General features: G+C 41.8%; 2 protein-coding genes across 2 annotated transcripts in view; one reads left to right on the forward strand and one right to left on the reverse strand.

The window, feature by feature from the left end:
* The first annotated feature begins 9563 nt into the window (after positions 1-9563).
* On the forward strand, positions 9564-10199 carry LOC137394154 (putative uncharacterized protein ENSP00000383309). The gene has a single exon (XM_068080876.1). The coding sequence runs from the start codon at positions 9564-9566 to the stop codon at positions 10197-10199; it is 636 nt and encodes a 211-aa protein (XP_067936977.1).
* A 1764-nt stretch (positions 10200-11963) lies between these two features.
* The window catches only part of LOC137393004 (transient receptor potential cation channel subfamily M member-like 2), a 74868-nt gene continuing 73240 nt past the window's right edge, over positions 11964-13591 (reverse strand). The window contains exon 22 of the mRNA XM_068079384.1: positions 11964-12782. Coding sequence (XP_067935485.1) covers positions 12644-12782 — 139 coding nt within the window. The 3' untranslated portion in view covers positions 11964-12643. The remainder of the gene's footprint in view (positions 12783-13591) is intronic.

Consider the following 13591-nt stretch of genomic DNA (forward strand, 5'->3'; position numbering starts at 1 on the left):
TAGTTGTTACTGTTAGTTGCCAGCAGACTTGCGTCTACCAGTTTGAGTTGACCACTAGTACTTTGACCAGTCTATCTTCTGATCTGCTCTGATTGGTTGTCAAAACTGTACGTTGTCTACAAATTAAACAACTTCAACCCGAGGCTCAGCTAATTCTCAGTACATCTTTAGTCAGCCAAAAATAAACATTTTTCAAATCTACTTAGCCAATCAAGACTTTTTTCAAAGATAGTTTGTTTTTCAAAGATAGTTGAAGAGGTCAGCTACTGTACCCGTAACCGAAGATGTCAGAGTACAATCTATAATATGAACTCCGTGAGCGGTTTCGAAAGAATCTGGACTAGGGATTTGGGCAGGCCCCATCAGACCGAGGCAAGAAGAAATTGAGTCGGCCCTTGACCTAGCCGGAAGTATAGATAACCAGCTATTGGCTGGTAAGGACAACCAGGCGAACCACCGAGCCAGCAGATGAAAAACAATTTTCTATCATCTGCCAACACAAACGATATAAAATATAAGGAGCCGAGCAAGCATAAGTTGGAAGCATGGGGAAGCCTCTGCAGTTATATGCAGCTACTTTGAAACCTTTATTCGAATTCAAATGCCATGGAGCTCTATTCAACCCTCTCTATAGTGGCACTTCATAAGAGGTGACCCTTCCCCTATAGGGGCACTTCATTAGAGGTGACCCCTCCCCTATAGTGGCACTTCATCAGAGGTGACCCTTCCCTATAGTGGCACTTCATTAGAGGTGACCTTTCCCTATAGGGGCACTTCATTAGAGGTGACCCCTCCCCTATAGTGGCACTTCATTAGAGGTCACCCTTCCCCTATAGTGGCACTTCATTAGAGGTGACCCTTCCCCTATAGTGGCACTTCATTAGAGGTGACCCTTCCCCTATAGTGGCACTTCATTAGAGGTGACCCTTCCCCTATAGTGGCACTTCATTAGAGGTGACCCTTCCCTATAGTGGCACTTCATTAGGGGTGACCCTTCCCTATAGTGGCACTTCATTAGAGGTGACCCTCTCCTATAGTGGCACTTCATTAGAGGTGACCCTTCCCCTATAGTGGCACTTCATTAGAGGTGACCCTCCCCTATAGTGGCACTTCATCAGAGGTGACCCTCCCCTATAGTGGCACTTCATTAGAGGTGACCCTTCCCCTATAGTGGCACTTCATTAGAGGTGACCCTTCCCTATAGTGGCACTTCATTAGAGGTGACCCTTCCCCTATAGTGGCACTTCATTAGAGGTGACCCTTCCCTATAGTGGCACTTCATTAGAGGTGACCCTTCCCCTATAGTGGCACTTCATTAGAGGTGACCCTTCCCCTATAGTGGCACTTCATTAGAGGTGACCCTTCCCCTATAGTGGCACTTCATCAGAGGTGACCCTTCCCCTATAGTGGCACTTCATCAGAGGTGACCCTTCCCCTATAGTGGCACTTCATTAGAGGTGACCCTCCCCTAAAGTGGCACTTCATTAGAAGTGACCCCTCCCCTATAGTGGCACTTCATTAGAGGTGACCCTTCCCCTATAGTGGCACTTCATTAGAGGTGACCCTTCTCTATAGTGGCACTTCATCAGAAGTGACCCTTCTCCTATAGTGGCACTTCATTAGAGGTGACCCTCCCCTATAGTGGCACTTCATTAGAGGTGACCCTCCCCTATAGTGGCACTTCATTAGAGGTGACCCTTCCCCTATAGTGGCATTTCATTAGAGGTGACCCTTCCCCTATAGTGGCACTTCATTAGAGGTGACCCTTCCCCTATAGTGGCACTTCATCAGAAGTGACCCTCCCCTTATAGTGGCACTTCATTAGAGGTGACCCTCCCCTATAGTGGCACTTCAGTAGAGGTGACCCCTCCCCTATAATTGCACTTCATCAGAAGTGACCCTTCCCCTATAGTGGCGCTTCATCAGAGGTGACCCTTCCCCTATAGTGGCACTTCATTAGAGGTGACCCTTCCCCTATAGTGGCACTACATTAGAGGTGACCCTTCTCTATAGTGGCACTTCATCAGAAGTGACCTTCCCCTATAGTGGCACTTCATTAGAGGTGACCCTTCCCTATAGTGGCACTTCATCAGAAGTGACCCTTCTCCTATAGTGGCACTTCATTAGAGGTGACCCTCCCCTATAGTGGCACTTCATTAGAGGTGACCCTCCCCTATAGTGGCACTTCATTAGAGGTGACCCTTCCCCTATAGTGGCATTTCATTAGAGGTGACCCTTCCCCTATAGTGGCACTTCATTAGAGGTGACCCTTCCCCTATAGTGGCACTTCATCAGAAGTGACCCTCCCCCTATAGTGGCACTTCATTAGAGGTGACCCTCCCCTATAGTGGCACTTCATTAGAGGTGACCCCTCCCCTATAATTGCACTTCATCAGAAGTGACCCTTCCCCTATAGTGGCACTTCATCAGAGGTGACCCTTCCCCTATGGTGGCACTTCATTAGAAGTGACCCCTCCTCTATAGTGGCACTTCATTAGAGGTGACCCTTCCCCTATAGTGGCACTTCATCAGAAGTGACCCTTCCCCTATAGTGGCACTTCATTAGAGGTGAGCCTTCTCTATAGTGGCACTTTATCAGAGGTGACCCTTCCCCTATAGTGGCACTTCATTAGAGGTGACCCTCTCCTATAGTGGCACTTCATTAGAGGTGACCCTTCCCCTATAGTGGCACTTCATTAGAGGTGACCCTCCCCTATAGTGGCACTTCATTAGAGGTGACCCTTCCCCTATAGTGGCACTTCATCAGAAGTGACCCTTCCCCTATAGTGGCACTTCATTAGAGGTGACCCTCCCCTATAGTGGCACTTCATTAGAAGTGACCCCTCCCCTATAGTGGCACTTCATTAGAGGTGACCCTTCCCCTATAGTGGCACTTCATTAGAGGTGACCCTTCCCTTATAGTGGCACTTCATTAGAGGTGACCCTTCCCCTATAGTGGCACTTCATTAGAGATGACCCTTCCCCTATAGTGGCACTTCATCAGAGGTGACCCTTTCCCTATAGTGGCACTTCATCAGAGGTGACCCTCCCCTATAGTGGCACTTCATTAGAGGTGACCCTTCCCCTATAGTGGCACTTCATTAGAGGTGACCCTCCCCTATAGTGGCACTTCATCAGAGGTGACCCTTCCCTGTAGTGGCACTTCATTAGAGGTGACCTTTCCCTATAGTGGCACTTCATTAGAGGTGACCCCTCCCTATAGTGGCACTTCATTAGAGGTGACCCTTCCCTATAGTGGCACTTCATCAGAGGTGACCCTCCCCTATAGTGGCACTTCATTAGAGGTGACCCCTCCCCTATAGTTGCACTTCATCAGAAGTGACCCTTCCCCTATAGTGGCACTTCATCAGAGGTGACCCTTCCCCTATAGTGGCACTTCATTAGAGGTGACCCTCCCCTATAGTGGCACTTCATTAGAGGTGACCCTTCCCCTATAGTGGCACTTCATCAGAAGTGACCCTTCCCCTATAGTGGCACTTCATTAGAGGTGACCCTTCTCTATAGTGGCACTTTATCAGAGGTGACCCTTCCCCTATAGTGGCACTTCATTAGAGGTGACCCTCCCCTATAGTGGCACTTCATCAGAGGTGACCCTCCCCTATAGTGGCACTTTATTAGAGGTGACCCTTCTCTATAGTGGCACTTCATCAGAGGTGACCCTTCCCCTATAGTGGCACTTCATTAGAGGTGACCCTCCCCTATAGTGGCACTTCATTAGAGGTGACCCCTCCCCTATAGTTGCACTTCATCAGAAGTGACCCTTCCCCTATAGTGGCACTTCATCAGAGGTGACCCTTCCCCTATAGTGGCACTTCATTAGAGGTGACCCTCCCCTATAGTGGCACTTCATTAGAGGTGACCCTTCCCCTATAGTGGCACTTCATCAGAAGTGACCCCTCCCCTATAGTGGCACTTCATTAGAGGTGACCATTCTCTATAGTGGCACTTTATCAGAGGTGACCCTTCCCCTATAGTGGCACTTCATTAGAGGTGACCCTCCCCTATAGTGGCACTTCATTAGAGGTGACCCTTCCCCTATAGTGGCACTTCATTAGAGGTGACCCTCCCCTATAGTGGCACTTCATTAGAGGTGACCCTTCCCCTATAGTGGCACTTCATTAGAGGTGACCCTTCCCCTATAGTGGCACTTCATTAGAGGTGACCCTTCCCCTATAGTGGCACTTCATCAGAAGTGACCTTCCCCTATAGTGGCACTTCATTAGAGGTGACCCTTCCCTATAGTGGCACTTCATCAGAAGTGACCCTTCTCCTATAGTGGCACTTCATTAGAGGTGACCCTCCCCTATAGTGGCACTTCATTAGAGGTGACCCTCCCCTATAGTGGCACTTCATTAGAGGTGACCCTTCCCCTATAGTGGCATTTCATTAGAGGTGACCCTTCCCCTATAGTGGCACTTCATTAGAGGTGACCCTTCCCCTATAGTGGCACTTCATCAGAAGTGACCCTCCCCCTATAGTGGCACTTCATTAGAGGTGACCCTCCCCTATAGTGGCACTTCATTAGAGGTGACCCCTCCCCTATAATTGCACTTCATCAGAAGTGACCCTTCCCCTATAGTGGCACTTCATCAGAGGTGACCCTTCCCCTATAGTGGCACTTCATTAGAGGTGACCCTCCCCTATGGTGGCACTTCATTAGAAGTGACCCCTCCTCTATAGTGGCACTTCATTATAGGTGACCCTTCCCCTATAGTGGCACTTCATCAGAAGTGACCCTTCCCTATAGTGGCACTTCATTAGAGGTGACCCTTCTCTATAGTGGCACTTTATCAGAGGTGACCCTTCCCTATAGTGGCACTTCATTAGAGGTGACCCTTCCCCTATAGTGGCACTTCATCAGAGGTGACCCTCCCCTATAGTGGCACTTCATTAGAGGTGACCCTCCCCTATAGTGGCACTTCATTAGAGGTGACCCTTCCCCTATAGTGGCACTTCATTAGAGGTGACCCTTCCCTTATAGTGGCACTTCATTAGAGGTGACCCGTCCCTTATAGTGGCACTTCATTAGAGGTGACCCTTCCCCTATAGTGGCACTTTATCAGAGGTGACCCTTCCCCTATAGTGGCAGGTCAGATCTAAAAAAGATAACGATTTGTGAGTTTCTAGCCGCAATTCTTAAATCGGTTGCGGAATGTACACGTAAATTAATTTCGGCGCCTACAATATAACTGGACGTTAATAAGGTCGTTTCTACGCAACTACAAAACTGCTAATGCTAGTTGTACTGAGTAGTTGTAGTAGACTGTTGTTGTAAATGGTTTTTAGTATACTTTTGAATAGAGCTTGTATATTGATAATATTATTACAAACTATTACGTATGTACTACATTGCAAAACGGTTATTCTATATGACTACAGCAGGTTTTGGCTTGCCCACAAAACAGTTTTACTTTTTCTTCTAATTACAATACAAATTTGAACCTGACTTTTCAGCAATTATTAGCTTAGCTACAAAACAGTTATATTTCTATTAAATACATATTGGAACCAGACTTTTCAGCAAATATTAGCCTAGCTACAAAACAGTTATATTTCTATCAAATAAATCCATTACGTCCATGGTACTACTGATTACATATAATCGCCAACACAGCTACACAGTTTTCAAACCGAGTTAGGAACTGCGGGCTAGAAACTCACAAATCGTTATCTTTTTTAGATCTGACCATAGTGGCACTTCATTAGAGGTCACCCTTCCCCTATAGTGGCACTTCATTAGAGGTGACCCTTCCCCTATAGTGGCACTTCATTAGAGGTCACCCTTCCCCTATAGTGGCACTTCATTAGAGGTGACCCTTCCCTATAGTTACATTTCATTAGAGGTGACCCTTCCCCTATAGTGGCACTTCATTAGAGGTGACCCTTCCCTATAGTGGCACTTCATTAGAGGTGACTTTTCCCCTATAGTGGCACTTCATTAGAGGTGACATTCAAATTAAGAGTGGCGTTGTATTTTTTAAACACCTCGTCATAATTTTTGGAAGATAAATTTAATCCTTTTACGGGCGAAATGAATGCCACCTATGTTTTGCACTCTCCTTCGGGCAGAGCTACATTAACCCTTTTGGATGCAAAAAATTTGCTAACTTATTTCCAACTTTTCGTAGATCTCTAAATAAATATGCTTGGGGAAGCTGATACATATCTTTACAAGTTGATATATATTGTTTGAAATTAATCTATAATGGTCTTATAGCCTGCGTTGAAATTTGTCGGAGCTATCAAGATTTTTATTCCGCTCTAAATTTGAAAGCATATTTTTATTTTATAACTATATTTAATTAAGTTGCATACAAGCTCATTGCATGTAATGATATGTTTGCTACAGTTTGCAGCCAAAACTAGCTTTTATGTGCAATAGAAGAGAAGTTATGAGCATCGATCCATTGTAAGCTTAGTTCATATAACCGCAATCATGCTATCAAATAATATGCTATAATCTATCAAATCTAGAAATATATATTCAAGAACAAGTGACTTACACAAACCATATTTATAATACATTTAGAAATAAATATTAGCATTTTTAAAACAAAAATATTAGCATCATTTGCTCGGCCAGTTGCGTTCTGATTGTTGCCTTCATTTGAAACTATTTTATATTTTTCTGGCCGCTCAATACTTTTCAGTGTCTTCTGACCTCAACTCTTCTCCTGCACAGCTGAGCTAGTCAATATTAGCGACCAAACAATTTTTTTAGCAGAGTAAAACTTTTATACGATGCAATCTACACTTCTCGCATAAATAAAGGAAACAAATTAGCCTCACAACTTTAGCTTTTAAATACGGTAGTTGCACAGGACCCATCGTAAATACGCAAAGTTTTTTCACATACATTGAAGTATGAAGTATGAAGACGGCATTAAACAAGGAACTAATATTACCAAGATACAGTTACTAATAATTTCTACGGTGCTTTCAAAAGCTTTCGAAAGAAAAAATGAACGAATTAATTGTTATTGGTGTAACCGAGTTATTATTAGTACAGCTTTGCAGACACTCTTCACTCGCTATTATGGGTTCATAAAGATCAAGAAGGTCAAATAGTATCGGTCAAATGGACTTAGCATTCAATTAAAGATTGGCGTTCTATTTTTCAATCCTTCTCCCATAGTGGTGCTCAAATGAAGGTGGCATTCAAATAAAAGTGACATTTAAATACAAGTTTTACAGGAACTGTTGCACACACACTGACTATATATTCCCACGACCAAACGAATGGAGCGAAGTTTGAGAGTTTTTATGATAAATGCATGTGCACACAACTTACGAAAATTATTCATCAACAACGTCGCAAACCCTTGTATCGAAATATCATCAACAAATTTAACAATTTTTTTGTAGAGTCGTTAAAGTGTAATAATGATACAAAACACATATAAACCTATTTAAACATGTTACCAAGTCTTTAAAAGGTTACCGCAATATCTTAAAACTAACCCATCTGATCGGATTATACATCAATAGACAGAATAATTCAGCCAAAAATTGCCACAAAACGCTTGAAAAGCTTGGTTTAAAAATAGTTAAGACCGGCCTACGATACGCCAATAAAGCCGTGCGACAGATAGTAGAACTATTTAGCAGTGCGCATTTCACGAGAAAAACGTGTTCATTTCACCAGTCTATGGCATTTTTTACTTGTAATCGAATTTATCCGAAAGTTTCTGTAATAAATGTAGACCGTTTGAGGCGTAGACTGATTTACAGGTACGAAATTGTGGTACACAGTTTGTTAGCCTATGTTTTTTGTCCAATTACCGAAGGTTTCATTAAATTATTCAAAACGTTAGCCGAAATTCTTTACAACTTATGTACAAGCTAGGGCCGAACTACAATGCCCCTTTATGACGAAGAGAACATTTTTTTATTTTGCTCCAGTTTGCTGAAAACTTCCAGATGTGTAAATGCTCGTACTTGCTTTCTGTTAAAGATCGCTATCAAAACCATTCTACATTCAACACAACCAACTTTCAAACCGTGTATAGTACACAGTAGCTTGCCATTTTACTTCTAATTTTGCATTTCATATATATTTGATATAGGACACTACGAAATGACCGCTGAAATATCATTTGTTGCTTTCTCTCAAGTTCGAAACATTAATGACTTACTTGTTAACAACTTAGCTAGGGAGCGCATCACTCGATTAGCTATCAATGACCAAATCCTACAACGTAAAAAAGAGGAGACTAGATTGCGCGACCTTTAACAGAACGCTGAACTTATCTAACTTATCTATATTTGTTGAAATTGTTATTTGCACCTCTTTGAAGTCGTGCTCTCTCAAATTTATTTTATGTCATCTCGAACAACTTTCATTTACACTATACTCTGCCAATTCCTGCTGACCACTACTTTTTTAACAACCAGCACTGCCATTTCTTTTTTCCATTATCACTTATTCCATTATCAGGTCGTGGGCTGTATGACAGAGGAATTTCTAGTATTATATATTTATACAAATGTATATAATATACAGTTAAATTTATACTCCAAGTGGTTTGGTTCATTGTGGAGCTGTAAAGGGTTGCAGCATCCTTTACAACAACATAATTTGTCAAACAAATCTTTGCCATTGTTTTAGGAATTGAAATACTCAGTTCTGTCACAAAATAACTCATCAGTAATAAAAACAATTCATACTATTCTGCGGGCAAGGCTACCGATCTGAAGTCATTGTTATGGAGATTTAAGTATTTGCAAATGTAGAATATTAAACAATTTTCCAATCTATATATATAAATCTCAAAGTTTGTATGTCCTCCGTATGTCCTTCAACATGTCTGGTTATAGCTATTAAACCTGTATGTCCTTCAACATGTCTGGTTATAGCTATTAAACCTGTATGTCCTTCAACATGTCTGGTTATAGCTATTAAACCTGTATGTCCTTCAACATGTCTGGTTATAGCTATTAAACCTGTATGTCCTTCAACATGTCTGGTTATAGCTATTAAACCTGTATGTCCTTCAACATGTCTGGTTATAGCTATTAAACCTGTATGTCCTTCAACATGTCTGGTTATAGCTATTAAACCTGTATGTCCTTCAACATGTCTGGTTATAGCTATTAAACCTGTATGTCCTTCAACATGTCTGGTTATAGCTATTAAACCTGTATGTCCTTCAACATGTCTGGTTATAGCTATTAAACCTGTATGTCCTTCAACATGTCTGGTTATAGCTATTAAACCTGTATGTCCTTCAACATGTCTGGTTATAGCTATTAAACCTGTATGTCCTTCAACATGTCTGGTTAGAGCTATTAAACCTGTATGTCCTTCAACATGTCTGGTTATAGCTATTAAACCTGTATGTCCTTCAACATGTCTGGTTATAGCTATTAAACCTGTATGTCCTTCAACATGTCTGGTTATAGCTATTAAACCTGTATGTCCTTCAACATGTCTGGTTATAGCTATTAAAATCTCGGAATGCAAAACCTCCCATTCACCAGTCCAATCCCTGACCAGTTATGCTGCACGCTCTTCATGGATTCATTAGGCGATATATGTCGCTATGCTGCCTCTCACCGCCCTGCGCAATGCTGCCTCTTACCGCCCTGAGCAACGCTGCCTCTCACTGCTCTGCACAACGCTGCCTCTCACCGCCCTGCGCAACGCTGCCTCTCACCGCCCTACCAACGCTGCCTCTCACTGCCATGAGCAACGCTGCCTCTCACCGCCCTGTGCAACGCTGCCTCTCACAGCCCTGCACAACGCTGCCTCTCACCGCCCTGCGCAATGCTACCTCTCACCGCCCTTCGCAACGCTGCCTCTCACCGCCCTGCGCAACGCTGCCTATCACCGCCCTGCGCAACGTTGTCTCTTACCGCCCTTCGCAATGTTGCCTCTCACCGCCCTGCGCAACGCTGCCTCTTACCGCCCTGCACAACGCTGCCTCTCACCGCCCTGCGCAACGTTGTCTCTCACCGCCCTTCGCAACGCTGCCTCTCACCACCCTTCGCAATGCTGCCTCTCACCGCCCTGCGCAACGCTGCCTCTCACCGCCCTGCGCAACGCTATTTCTCACCGCCCTGCACAACGCTGCCTCTTACCGCCCTGCGCAACGCTGTCTCTCACCGCCCTGCGCAACACCATTTTATGTATTAATAAGAACTTACTTAAATTAGCCATTAGCAATGGGCCAGGCTAATAGCAAGCGTCATTGTTTATAAAACCTGGTTCCCATATTAGCTGCAAGCACCGGCTACACCACCGCAGGGCTAGCAGCGGTGAAATGTCAACCTACACGCCGAGTACCGCCGAGTATCTCCGGTAGTTGCCAGTGGTCAACGCAAGAGTTCAGTGTTGTTCAACTTTCCCTAAGAGCCGCAGGCAAAACCTTCCCGAAATGCATTGTATAGGTGAAGGTTAGCATTATCGAAATGGCATGGCGAGCGAACATTTTTTATGCGCTTATTAGTGACGCGGCTTTATGTGAACTGAAGCCGCAGAGCCTAGCGTCGCAAATGTTTTGCTGCGCAAGATTACCGCTGGGGTGGCGCAATCGATATGGGAACCAGGCTTAAACAGAGTTTATAAGTGTGGCACTGCTATCACTGCTTATATAAGCTATTGTTTAATATCCGCGCAATGCTGCAAGCACCGGCTACAGCACCGCAGGGCTATCAGCGGTGAAATGTGAACCTACACGCCGAGTACCGCCGAGTTGGAATAGTAGAACTAATAGTAGAACTCCATAGTAGAACTAATGCACAAAAAACATTAGAAAAGCTTTGGCTGCAACGACTGAGCAAGTCTCAGAGATGAAAGTGAAACACAATCCAAGCATTGTCATCCTTGACAGAAGCATGCCACCCCCCCCCCCTTTAATGCCGGACATTATGCTAGTAATATATAAATAATGTATCAGAACTACATGTATAGTTGAAAAATCTATATTCATAGATGTCTGTGGCCTTCGTAAATATCTAAAGGTACAAATCCATGGCTACCCACTCCCATAGTAGAACTATTGACTGCTATGCTTCATAATGTAAGTCTAAAAACACTGTCATTTAGTTCATTGTTCTGTCAAGTTGTTTTATGCATTTGTTGTACGTGATTGTAACAGCTATGACCATACCGCCATTATTGTTTGACATAGCATCTAGCATCCGTCACTGCTATTATTTAAACTAATATGGCTTTAGATTTAACAGGGCACCTTAGAAATATTTATTGCCTGTCCTCTTCCATGTGTTAGTGAATATTTACCAATATTACTTTATAATTAATTTGAAATTGCCTTTTGTGCTGTTTATTTGCACCATTTTATATTCAGCTCTTTTCTCGATTTTATAATTGCTAAAAACACTCTCATGAAACAACTATACATTTAGGTTCTAATTGTAATGTTCCATCATCATTCTATGGTACAAATAGATGTGATTTATTGGGTAGCCGAAATCCATACACCAATACTAAAACGACCAAAGTAAAACTGCTAATGAAATCTAGTTACAAGACAAATTTTACACTTGTGTTTGATAGAAAAGCTCGAATGAAGATTCTGCTACATCATATAATTTCATCAAATGCTGCCTAGGCATAACAGCCTATTAAAATCTAAAACTTTACTTTGAATAAAATGTTGGTTACATAATAGTTGCTATGTACACGGAGTGTGTGTGTACGTTTTACTGCCTGACTTTTTCCATTGTCTTTTTGTGAGTCTCGTTGTACCTTTGGACCTTACATAATTGTGTGCTTTTCTTTTTCAAGTGTTGCATAACTGTTATATTGCTCCTTTGCTGACTACAGCCAAGTCAATTCAGTTTCAATAATAAACCAGGCAAGTTCAGCTATCACCATAAACAACAACATAGCTATCAACATAAAACTCTTTGTGGCAAGACCTGAGGTCTGCAAGGGTCTGCAAGATTATCAAAGGTTTGAAATAAACAACAGGCTCTAATGAGTCGACAAAAAGGCATATGTATTAAAATAAATATCACTAATATGTATCACTAATATATATCACTAATATATGTCACTAATATATATCACTAATAAATATCACTAATAAATATCACTAATATATATCACTAACTTATATCACTAACTTAAATCACTGATGAGCGGCCATGAATGCTGATATATATAAACTGTTCTACAAATTGATCGTCTATTAGTTTGAGAATATAATAGCTGTTGTTCAAAAGGACGGTTGATGGAAGGCTTGCATATATAAAAGGAAAGAAAAACTCCTAGAGATCAATTCTACTACCTAGAATAAATAAACAAGAAAACACGATAAGCTGGCAAATGAGGTATAAAATCTGTATGCAGACTAAAAAACTTCAATATTCAAAATATCATCTTAGGACATCATATTGATCCATAGAAATCTTAAAACTCCTATAATTGGATATAATCAGCGAATGACATCGCAACTTGCAAAAACAATACAACTATTTAAAACTAGAACATGGTATGCAAAAAATTAATTATATCAGGTCTAATTAAAGGTCACGGATGACAGCAGAAACACTTCTAATTACGAATCCGAAGAAAACCTAGGTTGTCAGCATCCTATAGCCTAAGGTCACTGGTTTCCTTTTATCCATAACTAATGTGTCATACTGTAGCCTGTGCTCATGACTGCTGAATATGCAGCACCATATCCGTTAACCTATCCAACTTCCTTTCGATGGTCTCCAACTTCTCAAATCTGGCTTGAAACTTGGTCTCCAAGCTCTTCATCTTTTTTTCAATATGTTGGTTACTTTTCAGCCTGTACAACAATAGGGCAATAATAGGACAATAATAGGACAATAATTGGACAAAGTAGGAAATTAATAGGACAATAATAAGGCTATAATAGGGCAATTATAGGACAATATTAGGACAATTATAGGGCAATAATAGGACAATAATGGAACAACAATAGGGCAATAATTGGACAACAATAGGGCAATAATGGGAAAATAATAGGGCAGCAATAAGGCAATAATGGGAAAAAATGGGACCATAATAGGACAACTATAGGACAATAATGGGAAAATAATAGGGAAATAATGGGACAATAATAGGGCAATAATAGGACAACGATAGGGCAGTAATAGGACAACGATAGGGCATTAATAGGACAATAATAGGGCAATAACATTACAATAATGGGACAACAAGAGGGCAATAATAAGGCAATAATGGGAAAATAATGGGACAATAATAGGGCAATAATAGTACAATAATGGGACAATAATAGGGAAATAATAGGGCAATAATAAGACAATAATGGGACGATAATGGGATAACAATAGGGCAATAATGGGACAATAATAGGGCAATAGTAAGATAATAATAGGGCAATAATGGGACAATAATAGAAAGAAAGTGAACAAATGTTGAGATAATGCATACCAGCGAATTTTCAAACACGAGCTAAGCATTCAAATCTGAGATGCTAACTCAAAACTAGGAAAGGCAATTTTTTTTATAAATTTGCGTAAGAAGTAAGAAGAGATCAGATTGAGAAACGGGCATCACGAGAATCGGTTCATCTTCTTTTGATGTTCATCAATAAGAAAAATACATGATATC

The sequence above is a fragment of the Watersipora subatra genome, chromosome 4, assembly GCF_963576615.1.
Source record: "Watersipora subatra chromosome 4, tzWatSuba1.1, whole genome shotgun sequence".
Taxonomy (NCBI): domain Eukaryota; kingdom Metazoa; phylum Bryozoa; class Gymnolaemata; order Cheilostomatida; family Watersiporidae; genus Watersipora; species Watersipora subatra.

Bases quoted from the DNA above. Each gene is read 5' to 3' on its own strand.
- LOC137394154 (XM_068080876.1), top strand. From the start codon at position 9,564: ATGCTGCCTCTCACCGCCCTGCGCAATGCTGCCTCTTACCGCCCTGAG.